This window comes from Nannobrachium achirus, assembly GCF_963921795.1.
Source record: "Nannobrachium achirus genome assembly, chromosome: 18".
NCBI classification, from domain to species: domain Eukaryota; kingdom Metazoa; phylum Chordata; class Actinopteri; order Myctophiformes; family Myctophidae; genus Nannobrachium; species Nannobrachium achirus.
In genome coordinates, this window is record NC_137825.1 from 20,225,463 (window position 1) to 20,248,550 (window position 23,088).

Consider the following 23,088-nt stretch of genomic DNA (forward strand, 5'->3'; position numbering starts at 1 on the left):
GTAGATTTACTTAAGTATTTGTACTTAATTACTGATTTGAGGTATTTGTACTTTACTTGAGTATTTCCAATTTCCAATACTTTCACTTCTACTCCACTACATCTCGGATCCAAATATTGTACTTTTACTCCACTCTACATTTATTTGAAAACTTTAGTTACTAGTTACTTTTTTTAGATTTTGATTATTACAAAACATATATTAATCACTTAAGCCCTATATACATTTCGGCCGTTTGAAAATAGCCGATCTAAAAGCTTGTAGATCTGCTATTTTCAAAATATTTGTATACATTTGAAAACTTCAATTAGGACCTTCTGCATAACGAATACTTTCTACTTTTGGTACTTTAAGTACATTTTGATGCAAATTCTTTTACTCAACTTTTACTTAAGTAAAACCTTGGAGTAGTTTCCCCACCACTGGGCCTCCCACTGCTGTCTGCAGCAGTCAGCAGGAGGGATCAGTCAGCGGTGGCTTGCTGTGTGTGAATACAGGTCAGGGACAGCTCGGTATAGCCAAGTGGTGACGGGCCAGAATCTGTTGAACCAGCACTGGCAGAATGCACACGTGACTGGAAACGGGAGCGCAACAAAAGACACTGGCATGCCAATAGCGGCCGGTATAACGAGGGGCTATTAGACTGTGAGTGAGGGGTTTCCATAAACGCATCACCGCGAGAATAAAATGTTTTTGTTACTTTTTTTTTCAACCAGTTGTTTTTGACAGCAAATTTTGATTTAGTTTTAGTCATAGTCTTTTGAATAAAATGTAATTTAGTTTTAGTCATAATTTAGTCACCTGAAAAGTTTTAGTTTTAGTCTAATTTTAGTCGACTAAATATCATAAGATTTTAGGCGACTAAATCTACATTTGATTTAGTCAACTAAAATGTATTTTGGTGGGGCTTGATGGAATCGTAATGAATTTTACACTTGGTTGCATGCTGAAAATAGCCAATCTACAAGCTCACAACGCGTCGCGTTGCGACGCGTTTGTAGATCTGCACTTGTAGATCTGCTATTTTCAGCATGCAACACGTGAGAGCAACCAAACATAAAATGACTCTTCTCCACTAGTCCCTCCCTAACGTTTTAGTCTAGTTTTTATTTTGTTGACGAAATTGTCAATATATTTAGTCTTAGTTTTAGTCACCACAGCTTAGTTTTTATTTCGTTTTCGTCAGTGAAAAAAACGTCAAACATTTTTCGTTATCATTTAGTCAACGAAATCAACACTGTTTTCAACCTGCATTGATTTTGTGTGTTCATGTTGTCATTGTTGCAGGTGCGCAAAATCATACGCGTGTGCAAAGGCATCCTGGAGTACCTGACAGTGGCAGAGGTGGTGGAGTCTATGGAGGACTTGATCACGTACACAAAGAACCTTGGACCTGGTAGGTCTTCTAGTCCAGGGGTCTTCAACGTTTTCAGGCCAAGGACCCCTTAGTTGAGAGAGAGATGAAGCAGGGACCCCCAAAACCTTATCATAGATTCCATATAGTTTCATTGTTTGACTGCACAATCATCAGTGTATTTTGGATTCATGTCAATTTGTGTTTTCAGATATTTAACCACTCAATACTTAATACTTGAACCGTCAATACTTAATAAACTTGACCTTTCACTCTGTACTTAGTCTGCTCTTTTTCCCCTCTACACCAAACCTCTTTGCTGAAAATAGCCTATCTACAATTGGCTACAGTTCTCAGAATATGGACACTATGGTTCAAGTTTTTAATATAAAAAGGATTAGAAGATTTGAAGGACCCCCTGTAGTAACTGTGAGGACCCCCTAGGGGTCCCGGACCCCCTGTTGAAGACTCCTGCTCTAGTCTACTACTTATCACGTTACAATCTGGTCTGGGTAGCTCCTTTACAAGCCTGTCAGAAATTAATTCATTTTGGGGAGATATAAATATATGGTTATAATAATACTCACTCACTCGAAAATGTCTGTTATAGTCATTTTTGGAGAATTTAGTTATGGTGAAATTATACCGTTTAAAAACATGCCCATTTGGTCTGCACTCTGGATTGTTGTGAGCCCGTAGATCGACTATTTTAAGTGTAAAATAAGATTTGAGACTTTAGTGGTTAACGCCAGGGAAAATATTACACTTATGTGATACCATGATGATACAATATGCCAAATCCCAGATAGTGTCTAGTCTCGTTTCAGAATATATCGATATAATATCGCTGTATTTCCCAGGCCTAGTGTTCTCTGTGTGTGTTCTTCATGTTTGTTGCCTGCATGTGTCCAGGGATGACGAAGATGGCCAAGATGATAGATGAGAGACAGCAGGAGCTGACTCACCAGGAACACCGTGTGATGCTGGTGAACTCCATGAACACCGTTAAAGAGCTGCTGCCCGTCCTCATATCAGGTAATATAACCACGCTCCACTTCAATCTCTCTTTAACTCATAATGTAGGTTCTATAGTAGGTTCTACACTGCAGAGACGGTGCACAGCAATTCTGGGCACAGCAACTTCAACCTTTGTGTGTGTGTGTGTGTGTGTGTGTGTGTGTGTGTGTGTGTGTGTGTGAGAGAGACATTGTGACCAGTATTATACATGTATTATATCGCAGATTCGCCGTTGTCGGGTGGAAACCTTGTATGACCAAAAAACGTTTGCTTTGTGTTTATCATTTTAAAAATGATCTAAACTAGTGAAAATAGCTGATCTACAAGCACACAACGCCTCTCACCGCGAGGCGTTGTGTGTTTGTATAACTGCTATTTTCACTGGTCCTGTGCGACAATCTTGTGTGATGAAGCAGGGCTTTTCTTTACGAAAAAACGTTCAAATTTGAAACTTGGAGATACAAGGTTTCTGCCCGACAGTGATGATATTCAGTGTTATGCTCTTGTCTCTTGTGGTCATCCGCGATTTATAGAAACGTAGGTGCATTTGTAGCTCTCTATTATGTTCTCACACAACTCTATTTGCATGTTTTTCCACGTTGCTTGGCTGGAATCTGCTGACCCGTAACCCGAGTGACAGTTTGAATTACATTTTGTTTTAAATCTGCATAGGGATTCAGGCACTGGAGCCAGGAAATAGTGTTAAATCATTCACAGATTTCAGAGCTGGACTGTAGTTAATGTGAAAATGAAAGATCTTAGCCACCAGACTGTAGCAATTGTGGTAGAAATGTCATGCTGTGGTGGTGTGTATGGTTGTTTAATATAAACTAGACCTGTGCCCGGGGGTGTGTGATGAGGGATTGAATGCAGGAGTCTCAGAAGTACTGTTGGAGAACCCAGACCGGTGCCCGACCGTTGGGGGCAGAATAGTCCCCATCGATGTCCAGTTGTGCAATACCCGTTGTATCCGTCTGTCTGGCTGGCACTCTTTTATGCCCATATATGGTGTTCCGTGTCCAGGCCAGTATGTGATGTCATCTCCAAATTTGGGAACTGTAGTGATGTCAGTCAGTGATGTCAGTTGGGCTTTGTTGATGTCAGTTGGGCATTGTTACCATGGTGGCAACACTTGTTAAGTATCAGTGATGTCAGCATGCAGACAGACGGTCGGACGGCGGATGGACAGGCATTCGGTAAATGAATAGTTAGATGGCTCTTATTTTAACGACAGGGCACCCTAGAGTCCCCAAGAAAGGGACACACATTTAAGGTCAGCTTTGTCAAATCTATTCGATTTGAACACATTTGTTTTGATTATACATTTTAGGAGACAATGACGGTATTGTATGACCTCCAGTGTATTATTACATGACTAACCCAAACCCCAAATTATTATGCCCCACATAGGCATCAAAATCTTTGTGACGACAAAGACCTCTGGTAGCCAGGGTGTTGAGGAAGCCTTGAAGAACCGCAACTTCACCTTTGAGAAGATGAGTGCTGAGATAAATGAGATCATCAGAGTTCTACAGCTCACGTCCTGGGACGAGGATGCCTGGGCGAACAAGGTACATACATAACGCAAATGTGGATTATGCAAACACCACGTTTAATCGAAAGCGCTTACTTTTTACACACACTGTTGCGAGACTGTGTGTCTTTCCTATTAAAGCCATTGTTTGTGTGCATTGTCCGTTTGGGCTCACGCAATTCAAAATTAGTAGCAGGGATCATACACAGCAAAACTTGCATTTCGTTCCCCAACACATCCTCTCAATTGCGCTCTCTCGCACATTCCCAGAATGCCTCAGGGTAAGGCTACAGGCTGAACACTAACCTCATTTAGTATTTTTACCTTCCTTGATAAAAAAAAAAACATTTTGTTTGTTTTTCTTGTAGGATAACCTTATTAAGAGATCAAAATGTCCGTTGTTGCATTGCTATTTACAATTATTTTATTGTCACATGTTTCCATTTAAGCAGGTATCTGCGTAGCTGGTTTATTTGGACTTTACGCCCCTCCTTTACCCTGCATTCCTTCTGCTTAGCATGCACTGCCCCTCCAATGTCCCTTTTTTACTCTCCAAATGAACTTCCTGACTGTGCCTCTCTTCCTGGGCTTTCTGGACTCATTTGTGTTGGTCTTGGTTATGGTACTCTTCTTGTGTCCGGTGAAACATTTTGTATTTATGTTGTTCTTCCTTTCTTTTCACCATTTCCTTCTCCCCTGTCCCCCCTCCCTCCCCCCTGTAGAAGGTAAGCCTTACCTGTCTTGCCCTGTGGTTGTGCAGCAGCATGTCTGGTAGATGTGTGTGCTGTCTTGTGCCATGCGTGCTTTTCAGTAGCCCAGCGGATGTGACATAAAAACCATTATGAACTATCAGGGTGAGATGATGCTGCCTTAGGGTTTTAACCACTTTAGCCCTATAATTCTGAGTAGTAACTGATCTACAAGCTCACAGCTAGGGCTTTCACGATTATGACATTTTACATGACGATTAATAGGCACTCAAATAATCGCGATTAACGATAATTGTGTATTTGTCGTTGACAATTACATTTCTGTTTGGCTTTTGGCTTTGAAGTTGCACCTGGCAATTATGACACCTAACTTAAATATACCAAGAATTTACTGACATATTTGACAACTTAAAAAAGAACATTGATAGTGGAAATAGCCGATCTACAAGCTCACAACACGTCGCGATGCGTTGTGAGCTTGTAGATCTGCTATTTCCACTACTTTTTGAAAGTGTTTGAAACTACAGTATATTAACATTTCTCAACATGGAAACGATTATGACGATTATGAAAAAATAATTGAGATTCCTTAAAATAATTGCGATTAGACGATTATGTAATAATTGTGACAGCCCTACTCACAGCGTGTTGTAAGCTTGTAGATCAGCTATTTTATCTGTTTTGTTTTGTTTTTACATTTTTGACAATTTTCATTCGATTTTGCCTATATGACATGCCAAAAATAGGGACGACTGGTTGAAAGTGGTTAATACTGTAGCTCTGCTAATGGAATGAAAATGTGTTTGGTTTTTTTGGGTTGTCGAGCAAATCGAGTAGCTGAAAGTTTGACCGTCTATGACCCAACCCCCTCTCACCATTTGATTTTGCTTTGTGACATAACATTGTATGGAATGCACAGTTTGCCCTTCTCACCAGTTAAACCTTCAATACATGTCTTGTGGATGTCCTAAACCGGTGATTTCATTAACAATATTAATGGATTGGGTTCATTAGAATATTTGTCAAATGTTCCTGATGTGGTCTTACGTTTAATAACCATAGGAAAAGGGCACACAGAAGAAACACAATGATATTGATTTTGTTCTAATTTTTGTTTAATCAAATGCAAAGATAAAACCCTTGATGAATACTAATATGGCCTCTAACACAATCCTCATTACTAATCCCATGCACTTCAACCTTGCATACAGAGTAGCATCATTCCGTACTGTAGGTGTGACTGTATTGAGAGTGTTTGCATAAGATATGAGCAGACTAGAGCCCGACCGATGACAGATTTTTGGGTCCGATCCTGATTTTGGGGAGTCCCAGACCACCGTTTTCCAATGTTATATCCACTTAAGCCCTATATAGATGTAGTAAAAAGAAATGACGTTATATATTGGCCTAACTTATATACTGTATGGGTTGGGCTCTAGACTGCATTGTGTGTGTTTGCATAAGATATGAATAGGCTGGTCAAAGATCCTTTCCGTTCATCTGTCATCTCACCAACTCCCTCTTACCAGCAAGCTTTGTCACTGGAATCATGCACACTGGCATTAAACATACACCGCTGTAATGACATCACTTCACACCCCTCCACACCCTTTTTTATTCTTTATTCCTTGTTCCGCTATGCGTCAGTCAACAGCCATTATTACACATGCCAAGCTGTTCAAATCAATATAATATTAATTTTAAAAGGGTATGCATATCACTGCATGTTGAAAGTGAAAGAAAACGTTTCCCTCTTTTGGTCTGCAGCCACATAAACAAGATGTGGCACAGAGTGCAGCATTTCTTTGAAAACCCGATAATCATTAGACTCACATGAGGGGAATTATAGAGAACAGTCGCTTGCGTTATGTGTAGCTCTATTATTGTACCATGAAAATCAAGCTCACTTTCAGCACCCAGTCATCCACTGTCTCCCACTGGGCCACATGTCTCATAGAACGCTGCTTTGTTCTGCACACTTGGCAAATGAATGGACTCACTGTCAATGCCAGATGCTCTTGGTCTCGAGCCGGATTTGTACTTAGCTGCGCGCCAGTGTTGTGCACCAAAAATAGCAGATATATAAGCTCACAATGCGCCACGCTGCGACGTGTTGTGAGCTTGTAGATCTGCTACTTTCGTGCGACCAAGTATAAATCATGGGTTGCTGTTGTATTTCCATCCGCTCTGATTGAGATACAATGAACCGTTATTTGACTTTCACGATGTGACTCACACTCTTTATTGACAGAGTTATTGAAATGGCATGCGCCGCCAAAGGTTGAGCCTGATAGATGTGAGACTTTACGTTCTGTTCATTAAACTCAGAAGAGAGTAAAGATTGAATCAAATGGACCCTTATGGGTCCCCGTCGCTACTTTCTTTGAGGATAAATGAACACTTAAGGACTTTACCGTGTAGTAATGCTGTGCATTGAAGATGGTTGCTGGATGTGTGTTCTATTGGAATGTTTTACAAAGGTTTGCTGTCACAGTCATGACTAGATTCTGCAGTGTTTCTCTACATGCAAATCACTGAGCTTATTTGTTTGATCTATATTTAGACTATGTTGTGACCAATTTCCATAATGATAATCACACATCCGACCTTGTACAAACATGTGCCCATGCCAGAATGCATGACTCGTCACAACACAGAACTATTCTCATAAGCCTTGAGTCTTGACTGTATAAGGAATCTCTTCACCATCAAACTTAAATAAATTCATAGACCATGATTTAAAGATGATGTATTGTTTGAGGCATGGAGGGACTACTTTTCTTGTGTTTGTTGAGATGCATTGATTGTGTTTCAAGCCATGCATTGATTTTTATCAACCTCCTCCTTGGCCCCAAGGACACAGAGGCCATGAAGAGAGCTCTGGGGCTGATCGATTCCAAGATGGCCCATGCCAAGAACTGGCTGAGGGACCCAAATGCTCAAGCAGGTAATGAAAAAAGAAAATTGTTCTTCTGCAATAAATTAATAGAAGAATGGTAGGATAGATGCATCTATATATATATATATATATATATATATATATATACCGTATTTTCCGGACTATAAGGCGCACTTAAAAGCCTTTAATTTTCTCAAAAAACTACAGTGCGCCTTATAGTCCAGTGCGCCTTATATATGGATCATTCATTGACATTGACATTCCCTTTAGCACAGCTCCATCTGTTGGATGCATAACGCAACGGTAGCATCTATTATGTGCGCCTTATAGTCAGGTGCGCCTTATATATGAAAACAGTTTGAAAATAGACCATTCATTGACAGTGCGCCTTATAGTCAGGTGCGCCTTATAGTCCAGAAAATACTGTATATATATATATATATATATATATATATATATATATATATATATATATATATATATATATATATATATATATATATATATATATATAGAGAGTGAGAGTGAGAGTGAGAGTGAGAGTGAGAGTGAGAGTGAGAGACCCTGCTTTACGCTGAATTCACATCAGCAATGGTATTTAGCTTCCACGTTCTGAGAAAAAGGAGAGGTTCGATGCCTTGTCTATGGAGAGGAGCGACCCATCACCACTTTCCCCTCCATGGCAAGAGGCAGAGTCATTAAACAGCAGAGATTCTGATTCACTGCCACTCTGCCTTGCCACACGTTGGCCACGGTAAGGTTGAATTTCTCTCAACTTTGCTGTGTTTGCGCAAGAGAGAGAGCGGCAGTCAACCAGAAGCGCGCTGTGCTCTGAATTAGGCATAGACTAGGCGTACATACTGGACGCCACTTGAGACGGACAGCGACAGACTACCATATGGGAGTACCCAATATTGATAACAAAGCAGCTGTAGGTGTGAGATGAATCAAGCTTGAGCGACTGCCCTACTTCTTACCCTAAAATGTATAGACCGTTTACAACAAGCCTCCAGAGATGAGCATTGAGTGAATGTACTTCTCCAGTTCTCCTCCCTACTCGTGAGCTTTCGTGCCGGCACAGCTGCTAGCTGGGAGCCGCTGGGAGCAGCAGAGCTCTCGCTGGACCACAGCTCGCCTATTTATGAGCGTGACATTCATACCTTGGACACGCCTATTTTGCATATGTCCGCACTATGCACATTTGCTCACCGCTGCTGGTGTGAATTTGACATTAGATAGCACCATGGCCTATGTCAGTTTTACATGCTCCACTTTTATTGTCACTATATATCACTTGTATGTGTATGTAATATGATTGTGTGAATACAATCCCATTCCATACATTTTATACATGTATGGAATATACATGTTTGCTACTATATATATGTATTTTATTTGCACAAAAGACTTGTGCAAATTCTTCTTATTTAAAACTAGCCTGTACTCTGTCGAGGTGCCAACTTGAGCCTCATGCACTCGCGCGCCTTGTTATTTATATTGGGTCGCACTTGTTGATGGTGACGTCACCAAGAATACTGGTTCCTCATTGGCTGTTGATGGTGACTTCACCAGGAATGCTGGTCCCTGATTGGCTACGGGCATAAACACAGAGGTGTGACAGATACACCACCGAACTCAGTACTTGCGTGCTCTGCTGGCGCAAGTAATGAGAAAGCAGTTCATTGGTAGCTAGCACAAATAAAATCACACCCAGTGTGAAGTGAGCGGTGGCTTTTTTATGAGATCATTTCATTAAACGTCCCACGGAGCTTGGCCAATGCCCAGCTTTTACGGGACGGACATGCATACATACAGACAGACAGACAGACAGACAGACAAAGCCAGATGTAGGAGCGGTTAGCACCGCTCAATAATTTCACCTGCTCTTTTACATCTGTAAACTTAGGATGTGGCAATAAAGTGGAGTTTGAGTTGAAGCGTATGCATGTTGTTGTTTCAAGGTGATGCCGGGGAGCAGGCCATCCGTCAGATCCTGGACGAAGCTGGGAAAGTGGGAGAGCTGTGTGCTGGGAAGGAGCGCAGAGACATCCTGGGCACAGCCAAAACCTTGGGCCAGATGACTGATCAGGTTTCTGAGATGCGGGCCAGGTATGAAACAGGCTGACGACACCTCTCTCAAGCCATCCGGACTTGACTTGTGTTTGGCACAACCTTGTCTTTTAGCTATGACACATTTTCCTACATAGCCATTTTTATCTCCTCCTTTTTTCATACGTCATACAACAGTGTCATGCTAGGAATCGCTAAAATAGCCAAACTAAAAGCTCAGAATGCGTCGCTTGTAGATCTCTTGAGTTTGCACCCTTAGGACACACCCATGTCTTGTAGCTATAACATGTTCCTACATACCCAAATTGAATTGTCATTGGGTAATTTGATTGGGATACACAGTAGCATCAATTTCCGTGCTAAATGGGAAGTGTAAGGTGCTAAGCATGTTAGTGAGGATTATAGCACGAGAGAGTACTGTAAGTGATATCCTATGGGATCTAAGTTCTTGCTGCCGCCAGGGACGCCTCAGCAAGATTAAAAGCAGCTGTCTTGTATTAATCCATAATCTAATTTCTGAATTTCTTTACAAACTGAGATATCCCATTGAGCTTTCTTTGTCTTGTAACGGAGCCATTCAAATATTGGAGGCACTATATTCAAGGACTATTCAAGGAAAATATTGGTATCAAACATGGTATTGTCTACTCACGGCTTCGGCCATAGATCATAAATAAACATACAGTTTTTCCGTTAATAGCTTTATTATTTTCCGGTTTTGCATTTGACATTTTCCCAGAAGTCATGAAAACATGACTGAACATACCTGAATAATTGAGTGAATGCTAAATATCATTTTGTGGTTTTAATAAGCCAGTTAATCCACAACCACACAATGATTGCGACCGTAGGTCGCATTTACTACCAAAACCTCCACAGGCTGTCCGTGAGTGAGTCCGTCCGTCAGTCACACGTCACACTCTTGCCCTGCTCATATCTCCGCAACCGTTGCCCCGATCCATGCCAAATTTTGCACACACACTCCTTACCTGCCAAACTACAACCTCCAAGGACCCCCGGAGCTCCAGGGACCCCCAGGTCCCTGGGGGACCCCCAGATGTAAAAAATGACCAAATGTGCTAAACTGACCAAATGACCACCCCAACGGGGCTGCTCACGGGGAATTCCCGGGGACCACCGACTCCTGGTGCTCCAGAACGGATGCAAAAGTGGTGGCGCCCCCAGTGGAGGACCCCCTAAACTGCAGCTCACATAAAATGCCGTAACTCCGGCTAGGAGCGATCGGGACAGCCGGGGCCGGTACCTATTCGTCCGCCTTGGCGGCGCGGAGACCCCACCCCTCATTTCTCACATGGCCCTCTTCTAGCGCCACCATGAGGCCGATTCTTGCAAAACACATTTTTGGACACTGCTCCTACAATTTTTGCCCTAAAATCACGCAAATCGGTACACAGTATGTCTACACTCATCCCATCAACATGAATCTCTCCCATATAGCGCCACCTCCACGAAAATCACTACACAGTATGTCTACACTCATGTCATCAACATGGATCAGGAAGATTTTGGCAAAACAAATTTTTGCCCTATTTGTGGAGATAAGTGACCTACGGTCGCTTATCTCCCGATTAGGGAGTCTTACTGGTATTTACAGTAGTGTGTTGGATCTCAAGCACGTTTCAAGTCTGAATTGTCTTATTTTCATACCGTACTAACAATAATGGAATCAAAGTGTCTTCCACAAAGATTTTTAACAAACCATGGTATGGAAAATGCATGGCCTAGCATTGTTCCAGAATGTTGCATTAAATACAGTATTCTTTGTACCGTCCCCAGGGGTCAAGGTGCATCTCCGGCTGCCATGCAGAAAGCCCAGCAGGTGGCTGGGGGTCTGGATGTGCTTACAGGCAAGGTGGAAAATGCTGCCCGTAAACTGGAAGCCATGACTAACTCCAAGCAGGCTATTGCTAAGAGGATTGATGCTGCCCAGGTGAGCTCATTGAGACATTCCTCAGTGGTTCTCAGCCAGCGGTCCCCAGGCTACTTGTGGTCCATGGCATGAAAAAAGTTTAAAGAAAATATATTGTGATATGCCTTTCTTATAAAGCAAACATATCGTCGTTGTCGGGTGGAAACCTTGTATGTCTAAAACCGTTTGTTTTGTATTTATCATTTTGAAAATGATTTAAACTAGTGAAAATAGTTGATCTACAAGCACACAACGCCCCGCATCGCGAGGCGTTGTGTGCTTGTAGATCTGCTGTTTTCACTAGTTTTGTGTGACAGTCTTGTATGATGAAGCAGGGCTTTACTTCATGAAAACAAAAAGAAACTTGGAGATACAAGGTTTTGCCCGACAGTGACGATATACATATTGTTGTGGGGAGGTGGGCTGGGGTAGTGTTGAGGATTCTTAAAAATATGCTAGTGGTCCAGAGTTCAAAAAACAATCACTGCACTGCCATATATCACACAATTCTTATTCTTGAAATTACCTGCTTTAATATGTTGATAATATGTCAAACTATGAAATGATAGTGAAAAGTGTTGACTTGTGTTTTGAGTGTTCTTTTCTTTCGTCATGCCCCTGCAGAACTGGCTGGCAGACCCCAACGGTGGCCCGGAGGGCGAGGAGAACATCAGGGCGCTCCTCCTCGAGGCCAAGAAGATTGCTGATATGTGTGAAGATCCCAAGGAACGAGAAGACATCTTGCGCTCGATTGGAGAGATTGCTAGCCTCACCGCCAAGCTCTCTGAACTCAGAAGACAGTAAGTGGTTGACTAGTGGGAAATGTTTGTAAACCACATGAACCCTAGCGCCCCTATTATGGGCTTGCCATAATCTTTTTTTAATGTATCCAGTATGTTAAAACCACGTCTCATTTTCAAGCGGGACCTGACCGAGAAGGCAGCATAGAAGAAATAAAAGCATAATACATTTTTAACTAGAAATTAGATTAAAAAATGGGCACTCTTTGGCAAGCCGATGTCTTATTTGTTCATTAAAATGATCAATTGCAATGAGGGAATCTAGCTTTAAATATTTTGTAGTATATTCCTAGAGAATGGTGCAGCACAACTAAAAGCATGTTTCCCAAATTCAGTTCCCACTGTGGGAACATGATATGAGTTATAATTTCAAGGCCTCAGATTGTACACTTTTGTAAGAGTTATGTGCTTTGGTAGGTGGCCCAGGATAACTTTCTTCTTTCTTATGGTCAGAGATGACTCATACAATAAACAATGATTTGTGAGGGAAGAACTTTTACAAATCATAAAAAACATTGTGAACTTAAGCTATTTTCATCATAGATTTGGTTTAGAGGGGGGAAAAAGATGGGTCCAAGTATAGACTCCTGGGGGACCCAGTCAACCAAATATATAGGATTTAAGTGTTTAATGTGACTTGCCGCTATGTTTCTTTACTGAGATTTATTTTTACTTTTCAACACTCACAGGGGTAAAGGTGACACCCCAGAGGCCAGAGCTTTGGCTAAGCATATCGCCACAGCACTGCAGAACCTGCAATCCAAAACCAGCAAAGCCGTCGCCAACAGTCGGCCTGCGAAGGCAGCCGTTCACCTGGAGGGGAAGATTGAACAGGCACAGCGCTGGATTGACAACCCCAACGTGGATGACAGCGGTGTGGGTACGTCTGGTTATCATCATCCTAATCCCGACATTCTCCCACACACAAACTCACTCGCATTCCTCCATTCCTCTTGTGGCTGAATTGTAGGCTACAGGTTCTATTTACGTATGTAATGTGCTTTACTACACCACATTCCACTAGGATTCTCCGACCTCATAATTTTAATGTCTGAGTTTTCTTGTCTTCTTCTGAGGCCTGGCTATTACATTGTTTATAAAACAAACTCAAGGGTCACTGTTCTGCCCTGGAGCCACTTAGAAATATGTCATAAGAATTCAAAACATCTTCTGAAAATGTAGATGTACTGTACAAGCTCACACCATGTCATGACCGCTTGTAAGCTTATAGAGTGGATATTTTCCATCACCATCATACAAAGTATAAAATATAAATGAGTCCTCCACAACTCCTTCATTTAGTGTTCAGTTATAAAGTAAAAGAAAATGAGAGGAGGATCAAGATTGTGTGTGCTGGCCTGGACCGCTGTCCTAGCGGTCAGGGCACTTAGGCTCTAATGTAGCCTTGGCAGCGCATCGCGGGTTCGAGCCCTGTTCCCGGTGATCTTCGCTGCATGTCTCTCCCCATCTCTTCTCTCCCCGTTTCCTGTCCATCTCTACTAGATACATTATAAATAAAGGCAGAAAAGACCAAACAAATATCTTTTAAGATTGACTGTGTGTGTGTGTGTGTGTGTGTCCATCCAGGCCAGGCAGCCATCCGTGGGCTGGTGGCAGAGGGCCACCGGCTGGCCAACTCCCTGCCGGCTCCCTACAGACAGGAGCTGCTGGGCAAGTGTGAGCAGGTGGAGCAGCTCATGGCCCAGCTGGCAGACCTGGCTGCGCGGGGCGAAGGGGACTCGCCACAGGCCCGCGCCGTGGCTCAACAGCTCCAGGAGGCGCTCAAGGTAAGACGGCTCGCAGACTTGAAACGCAATGTCGTCGCTGACGGGATTTCTTATCATACAAGCTCACAACGTGTTGTATTGCTACACGTTATGAGCTTGTAGATCTGCTCTTTATGCTGAGTGCAAGTGGTTGTCTGTCTGTGGGTTTTATAAATGTTGAATCAATGAAGAGTATTAACAATAGCTTGTTGAACACAGGTTATTTTTATTTATTTTTTTCCATTTCCTGAAAAGTAATGGTTTTGGACATACAAGGTTTCTGCCAACACCAACAATATGCTATGATAGGCATAGACAAGTGCTCCCTCTGCTGGTTGCTTTTTCTTACTGTGCAGAAAGAAACACCAGAGGTTTGACAACTCACTAACAACTCACTTCACTATGGTACTCAACTGGCAGAGACTTAACATTTACTTCAATGTCATCCAAAACATTAGATATCATTGTAGTAGTACTATTTTTTGGAAGTTACTAGTCCCTGGAGAAAATAAAGATTTATGTAGGAAATTGAAAAATGAGTTGATCCATTACAGTGATGCCAACATTAACTTAAAGGAGCTATAGTCAACTTTTTCTTGAAAAACGGATGCTAAAATAAAAATAATGTTTCGAAAATATTTTATAAAAAAATAAGCTTCATATATGTGTTTCAATTAAAAAATGACCACAAAAAGCAGAAAAATAATGATAAAATAATCATTTTGGCCCTTTGTTTACATTTACGGGCCCTGTAAATGTAAACAAAGGACCAAAATGATTATTTTATCATTATTTTTCCGCTTTTTGTGGTCATTTTTTAATTGAAACACATATATGAAGCTTATTTTTTTATAAAATATTTTCGAAACATTATTTTTATTTTAGCATCCGTTTTTCAAGAAAAAGTTGACTATAGCTCCTTTAATTATTCATATAAGTTCGGTAATGTTGTAACTTACAAACATAAACTTTTCAAAAATAAAGCCATTGATGGGAAAATTATTACTGTATGTTAATGTCTATATACAGCAGGGGTAGGCAACCTTAGGCACGGGTGCCAACATTGGCACAGGGGAGGGTGATCACCGGCACACTGGCAGAAGTGTGAGAGAGAGGATTTTTATTTTAAAAACAGATCTTTTTTTTTTTAAACGTGGTCAATTAAAGGAAGTTAGCTAATTTATAGAAAATTACATTGTGCAGAAATGTGCACAAAATTGTACATTCATTAAAACTCTGAACTCTGACTGGGGAGGGAGTTGGGAAGATAGGTAGATTATTGCTCTGAGTCTAATGATCATTATAACGATGTCCTGCCAGTCAAAATGTCAAAAATAGTTGTCATTTCTTTTTTAATGTGGTCAATTAAATGAAGTTAGCTAGTTTATATCAAATTTCATCTTGCATAAAAATTCTACATTCATTAAAACTCTGAACTCAGACTGGGGAGGGAGTCGGGGAGGTGGATTATTGCCAATTAAAATATGTAAAAATATTTGTCATTAAAATGTATGTTGACACGGCACACTGACACTCTAGAAAATAAAAACATGGCACTTCATTTCAAAAAGGTTGCTGACCCCTGATATACAGTATATGGCTCGGCTATGAATAGATATATCGTTGCTGTCGAGCAGAAATGTTCATATATTCTCCATATTCTAACTTTTTATTTTATTTTATAAATAATGAATGCCCTATTTTGTCAAGTGTCACACAAAAGTATCAAAAAAATGCCGATCTACTTGCTCAGAACTTGTACATCTACTATTTTCTAATTGGAATTCTGAAAAGTTCCAGTTTTGGACATAGGAGGTTTCCACCTGAAAACAACAATTGACTATTAAAGATTAATCAAATATAATTTCAAATGATAGGAGTGTATCAGGAGTAACTCAAATACATAGTCCCCACAAAGAAAAAATGCAACACATTTCCATGTTTGAAGTGAAGTTACAAGTAGAATCTCTTGAGTGTTTAAAACATGTGTTTATGCTCCTCCCAGGACCTGAAATGTAAGATGCAGGAAGCGATGACTCAGGAGGTGTCTGACATCTTCAGTGACACCACCACCCCCATCAAGTTGCTGGCAGTGGCCGCCACGGCCCCCCTCGACGCCCCCAACAGGGATGAGGTCAGTCAGTGATGCCATCATCCCCTGCTACTGCAGTAAAAAGATGATGTCATGTCATAAGTCAGTTTTCTCTTGGCCCCTTTTTATTTATTAGGCCCAATAATAATAAAAAAATGTTTTAATCTGTCACTTATTACGTGTAGGTCTTTGATGAACGGGCTGCCAACTTTGAGAACCACGCCAACAGGCTTGGCGCCACGGCAGAGAAGGCTGCTGCCGTAGGAACGGCCAATAGGAGCACAGTGGAGGGGATCCAGGCTGCCGTTAAGTCAACACGAGACTTAACGCCGCAAGTATGTCGCGGTTCTGTTTGTCGTCTGTCTCTGTTGTTTGTCGAGCCTAGTGTTTCTGGCTTAGCTGAGCTAATTGTCTGCCAGTTGGCTGTATATGTATTGATTGGTATAATGTCTTTTAGGTGGTATCTGCCGCTCGTATTCTTCTGAGAAACCCTGGCAACCAAGCTGCCTATGAGCACTTTGAGACCATGAAGAACCAGTGGATCGACAATGTTGAGAAAATGACAGGTATACTATAATCAGAATCTCAAAAAGGTTTCCGAATAACGCCTTGCATCCGAAGTGGTTCCCACAGATTAACGTGGTCTCTATCCTTAGGTTTGGTGGATGAGGCCATCGACACCAAGTCCCTGCTGGACGCCTCCGAGGAAGCCATCAAGAAGGACTTGGACAAGTGTCGCGTGGCCATGAACAATCACCAGCCCCAAATGCTGGTCGCCGGCGCCACCAGCATCGCACGCAGGGCCAATCGTATCCTCCTGGTGGCTAAACGAGAGATGGAGAACTCTGAGGATCCCAAGTTCAGGGAGATGGTGAAGGCTGCCTCCGACGAGCTAAGCCAGACCATCTCGCCTATGGTGATGAATGCCAAAGCTGTAGCAGGAAACATCCAAGATCCAAGTACGTTTATCTTACTTTAGGCAGGAACATTCACGTCAAGAAGATTTAACCATTTATTGCATAAATGGAATACAGGTCAAGCAGATTTAAACATTTATTGCATGAATGGAATACAGTTAATCTTGGCGTTTGAAGGGCTACGCGTTCGGAGATGTTCCCTGAATTTTGTGCAAGCTTTTCTGAGCATGCTAAGCAAAACCTGGGAATGCAAAGCAACACCCCCCATAGGGATACAATAGCAAAATAATTGCCTTAACCATGACATGTAACATAGTCAAAATCACAGTATTGAGCTTAACTCATTCTGTGCCAGATGCCAAAATGGCTCCAAGGTAGCTGTGCCGAGATTTTGTATGTTTTTCTTAACTATGCAATGAAAAAAAAAGATTATTTTTTTATAATTTTTTTCCCCACAGAAACAGACATAGTTGTTGTGATTCAGTGGCAAAAAGAATTTTGGCAATCGGACAAATGGTTCCAGAGATAGAGCTGTTTGAATGAAAAAAAGTGTCCATCCACTAGAATGGACACACATGAACACACATTTTCTCAATCAGCTAAACGAGGGAGCGAACACACAAACAGAGAAAAGCATCTTTCTGATCTCAGGTCATTTTGACATCTTTAGAAAAAAAAAAAAATGATTTTTTTTTTTTTCCTATGTAAAAAACACAAAACCCGTCATAAGCCGTCATTGGCACACAGGGCTATTGGAAAAAAAACGTCATAAGCAGTCATTGGCACAGAATGAGTTAACAACATTGACATGAAACTTAGTCAAAAATCACAGAATTGAGCTTAACAACATTGACATGAAACTTAGTCAAGATCACGGTACTTGAGCTTAACCACATTGACATGTAACTTAATCAGACAATCACCAAGTATTTGAGCTTAGCCAGACAAGCTCAAATAGGTGGAGGCTGGGGTGGAGGAGGCAGCAAGCAGCAAATGATTCCGAAGCTTCGGAAACCAAGCATTGGTAGAGAAGCAAGCCATATTTGAAAGGAGCCTTCCCTACTGATTGAGAGCGTTGATTGGAGTGTGGCAGTCATGTGACATAATGACCAGCAGATATGTTAATGAGGTATGAGAACAGAGCTGACTGACATCCGACTACAGCTGAGCAGCAACTTGACTCCCTTGTCCTGCATAAACTAACGCTGAAGCTTCATTCGCTGGATTTACAGACAGTTGGCATTTATTTAGTGCTGAGAGTGCATGACACAATATGGAAACTTTGGATTACAATAACTTGTCTTTTGTGGTTGTTAGATCTTCAGAAGGGCTTTATGGACTCCGGCTACAAGATATTGGGATCTGTGGCGAAGGTGAGGGAGGCGTTCCAGCCACAGGAGCCAGACTTCCCACCACCTCCTCCTGAGCTGGATCAGCTCCATGTAAGTACTGAGATCTTACCTCGGAGCACAACCAAATGTTCCAGTTAACAGTATCTACGTATTTGAAGAGAGTCTCTGCTACAGTGTATGCATTCATAACAGCCAAAATGAAACACATTGAAGTATCCATTTATATACTGAGGATAACACCCCCTTCTATACTAGGTTTGCAACATATTGTTTCATTCAGTGTTAATTACAGTGTTGCTCACATTGCAAAAATATTTTGGACTCATCCATAGCTTAATGATGAGCCCGCACCACCCAAGCCCCCACTTCCTGAGGGCGAGGTCCCTCCACCTAGGCCCCCTCCCCCTGAGGAGAAGGATGAGGACTTCCCTGAGGCGAAGGCTGGTGAGGTGGTGAGCGAGCCCATGATGGTGGCTGCCAGGCAGCTCCACGACGAGGCCCGCAAATGGTCCAGCAAAGTGAGTGAACAATTCTATCCAAAGAAGGACTTAGCAATATTAACTGTTATTTTTACAGTTTTTATTTATTTATTCTTTATAATGCATTGTGAACTTGTACATATGCTATTTTCGCTATCGTAGGGCAAAGTATATAGAGCTTCAGTGTGTAATCCTCTTTAAAACAGAGCTAGTCGGTTGAAAGGCTCTGTGCATTGTCTCCGGTTTCCTGAATGTACAGTAGCATACCTGTTTCCTGTTAAGGTTCATTTTCCCATAGCTGCCAAGCCAATCAAACAAAGCTATGGGGAAACTATTCAGAACAAGAAATGGCTGGAAAACTGGGACTGCAGTTATGCACAGAGCCTAATAATGAAAATGAAGTTTTAGTGTGGAAACTTGCAACATGTTTCTTTTCATTGAAGTTCCCATCCTTAAAGCTTTTTGTTTCACCTGTTATATAAAAGTCTAGTCTAACCCAAAATTTAAGTCTACACCAGTCTACTGTATATGAAGTGTATTTACTATTTACTTTGTTCTTACCACTTATAGGGTAATGACATCATTGGTGCAGCTAAGCGAATGGCTTTGCTCATGGCTGAGATGTCCCGACTGGTGCGCGGTGGCAGCGGGAACAAGCGTGCCCTCATCCAGTGTGCCAAGGATATTGCTAAAGCCTCAGACGAGGTCACTCGCCTGGCTAAAGAGGTGGCCAAACAGTGCACTGACAAGCGTATCCGGACCAACCTCCTTCAGGTCAGTAAATTAGACTCTTAACAAAATGTTCCACCGTTGGCCATATTCACACTCTGGCCATTTCGCTATTTTGGGGTGTGGGGTAGTACAACATAATAGCTTTTTTATCAATGCAACATTTCGACCAGTAGGTCTTCATCATCGCCTTGATGCCTTGATGTTCTTACCTGACTTTCGCCAGATGGTGGCAGCATTGTGTTGCATTGCTTTACCATCTGGGCTCGGTCCGCCAGCGTTGATAACACTCGTAAAGTCCCGGGCCGGACCAATCAGCGGCAGCTATGGGCGGGCTCTGAGCGGCTCTGAGCCAATAGAGTGACGTTGCCTGAGTGCATGACGTTGCCTGTCTGCAACGTCATGCAGACAGGCCAATATGAGTGGTTGGAGTTGGCACTCCCAGACTGTGATAGAAACGGCCACATCCAATCACCTGCTACAGAAATTCAAAAAATGGCCCGCCCCTTAGATAGAGTCTGGCCGAGAGATCCCAGATGTAAGGCAGAGCGTTACGCACTGCTGCAACTATCTGGCGAAAGTCAGGTTATTGATGTCCTGCACCTGGCCTGAATTCAGGCATAAGATGTGCACACTATCTTCTCTGTAAATAATGGCTAAATTGATATGATAAATTGATATTTATGTGTGGGTGTGTGTATGTTTTAATGTAATCTAATTTTATATATTTTCATCACAATAATCTTTTTTGTCCCCGTTTCAGGTGTGTGAGCGCATTCCCACCATTAGTACACAGCTTAAAATCCTGTCTACAGTCAAGGCCACCATGTTGGGTCGTACCAACATCAGTGAGGAAGAATCAGAGCAGGTAAGCTCACATACAGAAAGATACTTACTGTATATTTTGTGTAAAACTGGTCAACTAATTTAGCTTTCAAGGAATTACTATCCTAATCTTTCTGAGTGTAATATCTTTTTTACGTGTGTACTTTCCCAGGCCACAGAGATGTTGGTTCACAATGCTCAGAACCTGATGCAGTCTGTGAAGGAGACCGTCAGGGAGGCTGAGGCAGCTTCCATTAAGATCCGGACAGATGCAGGTTTTACTCTCCACTGGGTCAGAAAGACACCCTGGTACCAGTAAGAGAGAGGCTACTCTGTTACGAAGTTTTATGCTCGTCCAGTCCATCTGGCCAGGAGGAGAACTGAAGCTTGAGCAACACAATGAATGGACAAATAAATGCCCCCCCCCCCCCCCCCAGCTATTGCTGATGTTGGCATCCGCTTACCCTAATGTGGGCAAAAATGCTATGATACACTACTTCTCAACTCGTCCTGTACTGTCTATAAGCAGTCGCTGTTTTGGTAGAATGTAAAAGATGGGACTGTCAGTGCAAGTTATGGATTTGATTCTTTCTGGGAAATTCTTTTTTCTAATGTGTGTAAAAATGTGTTTTAGAGCTTATTTTGACAAATCCCAGAAATATCTACCGTATATATATATATATATTTTGATTAGAGGTTGGCTGTTCATATAATGTCGGGTTGATATTTTTTGCGGTCGCTTTGACAAGCCCATGTTAAGTTAAATTCGATTTGGCAAGATTTTCTTGGAGGAGGTTTTTATATCTTTGTACTAGTTATTTTATGTAATTTTCGGCATTGGTTCACCTGCGCTCTGACAAATACGTGAACTCAAGAGGAGTTGTTACAAGTACAATATATGCAAATGCTCAACTCACACAAACCCTATGAAAAGTATTATCTGTTTACACTATGCTATGTTATACAAACTGTAAAAGAAACACTGTTGTTTATTTTGAATTGTATAATGCATTTGTAGCATTTTTCATTAGGACCTCTGCCAAAGACCTTCTTCCACTATTATCTTTAACGTATAACTGCCTGTTCTCTGGGTCAGCGTTTTAAGGGCTACTTCACCAGACAAGTTAATTTAATTAATAATGTATAGCTTTTTTATCTGCAAACATCTGCAGGAGGTGATGTTGAAAATGACTTAAGTTACGTCCTCATATGCTCATACCCCTTGTACAGTAGCAGTCAAGGGGTATGCAACACAATAGTGACTTGAGACGGATGCTGCCTTTTTTCTCATTGAATCCAGCACGCCAACAAGTAACCTTGGTCGACCTTGAGAAGGGTTCGTCTTGCCCAACAGTTTTTCTTTTCTTAACACTGCACAGTTGTACGTCTCATGTTGTCTTAGTACAATCATTTTTGTAAAACATGAATTGCACACACACGTAGGTATTCAAGGGAACGGAGTGGGCATAAGAGAGAAAAGCCTGATTCATACTTTGTCGCATGACTGTGTCGAGCTGCGTAAACGGGAGACCTACAAGCTCTCAAAGGCTTCTTGGAGGCAGCGAGTTGAGCTTGTAGATCTAATATTTCCAGCGTGCCGCCATCATGTGACAAGAGCATAAATAAGGCAAAATAGCCTCTCTGTGGATAGCACAAGTACTGTCATCTGAAACTGGTGTGGTTGACATGCATTATAATTGTTATTTATCGCCTTTTCCCGTCAACATGTCTTTGTACACTAAACAGCAGCTGTTGGCTGCAGTTGCTGACCAGTGACCACAATGGTTGATGTTTTGGAAATGTCTGAATTAGACCCATTGGTGTGAATGTGTCATTTTGGAAACACCCAGTTGATGTGCCTTGTAAGAAGATACGTTATTGGCTATATATATTTTTTTCATTTACAGATGTTTTGTATCATCTGCACACGGTATCATTGATTTGTTCAAAAACACTTTTGTTGTATGTTTGAGAGGGTGGGTGAAAATTACACCTAATTCATCCAATCTAGGAAGTCAAATCTAGCCCTATTCAAACCCTAATATGTTATGTACAAAAGAATATAGAAACGACTTATTAGGATTTGAATAGACCTGTCAATTCTGCATAGATTGTTCACGATTTTGTAATAAAGCATTTTATAGCATTTCTAGCAGTGTAAAGTCTTGTTTTTTCTATCAGGCATTTATGTTTGCCATTTCGTTTTGCTATTATGTTCAAACTTTGGACTTGACAGACACCAACCATAAATAAAATTACAGCAGCCCGATAGAAGTGTTAGTGTGAGGTTTGCTTATCCAGTTTGACCTGCAATAGGCTACAGACGCACGTTTAATGACATTTCTATCTCTGGGACTTAACTTCTGGCCCCATTTACACTGGCAGCCAAATCCAGCCTGAATCAGATCTGTGTCACATCCAGATTGGAATCTGATTTGTTCCATGTGAACATGTGACCATTTAAACCAATCGGATTCCAATCTGGATGTGACACAGATCTGATTCAGGCTGGATTTGGCTGCAGGTGTAACGGGGCCTAAGATTCTGAGCCCATTGGGGTCCATTTGGTTCCTAACTATTATTTAGCTGGGGACTCCGGACTCCCTGGAACCCC

General features: G+C 41.6%; 1 protein-coding gene across 1 annotated transcript in view; it reads left to right on the forward strand.

Moving 5' to 3' along the window:
* vclb (vinculin b) overlaps positions 1-22,467 on the forward strand; it is a 47,190-nt gene extending 24,723 nt beyond the window's left edge. Inside the window, exons 4-21 of the mRNA XM_080747867.1 lie at positions 1,288-1,396; positions 2,267-2,389; positions 3,782-3,942; positions 7,472-7,562; positions 9,476-9,623; positions 11,382-11,535; positions 12,139-12,314; positions 13,004-13,194; positions 13,902-14,101; positions 16,086-16,214; positions 16,358-16,507; positions 16,630-16,738; positions 16,829-17,131; positions 18,407-18,531; positions 18,774-18,959; positions 19,491-19,694; positions 20,413-20,517; positions 20,647-22,467. Coding sequence (XP_080603993.1) covers positions 1,288-1,396; positions 2,267-2,389; positions 3,782-3,942; positions 7,472-7,562; positions 9,476-9,623; positions 11,382-11,535; positions 12,139-12,314; positions 13,004-13,194; positions 13,902-14,101; positions 16,086-16,214; positions 16,358-16,507; positions 16,630-16,738; positions 16,829-17,131; positions 18,407-18,531; positions 18,774-18,959; positions 19,491-19,694; positions 20,413-20,517; positions 20,647-20,793 — 2,811 coding nt within the window. The 3' untranslated portion in view covers positions 20,794-22,467. The remainder of the gene's footprint in view (positions 1-1,287; positions 1,397-2,266; positions 2,390-3,781; positions 3,943-7,471; positions 7,563-9,475; positions 9,624-11,381; positions 11,536-12,138; positions 12,315-13,003; positions 13,195-13,901; positions 14,102-16,085; positions 16,215-16,357; positions 16,508-16,629; positions 16,739-16,828; positions 17,132-18,406; positions 18,532-18,773; positions 18,960-19,490; positions 19,695-20,412; positions 20,518-20,646) is intronic.
* The last annotated feature ends 621 nt before the right edge of the window (positions 22,468-23,088 follow it).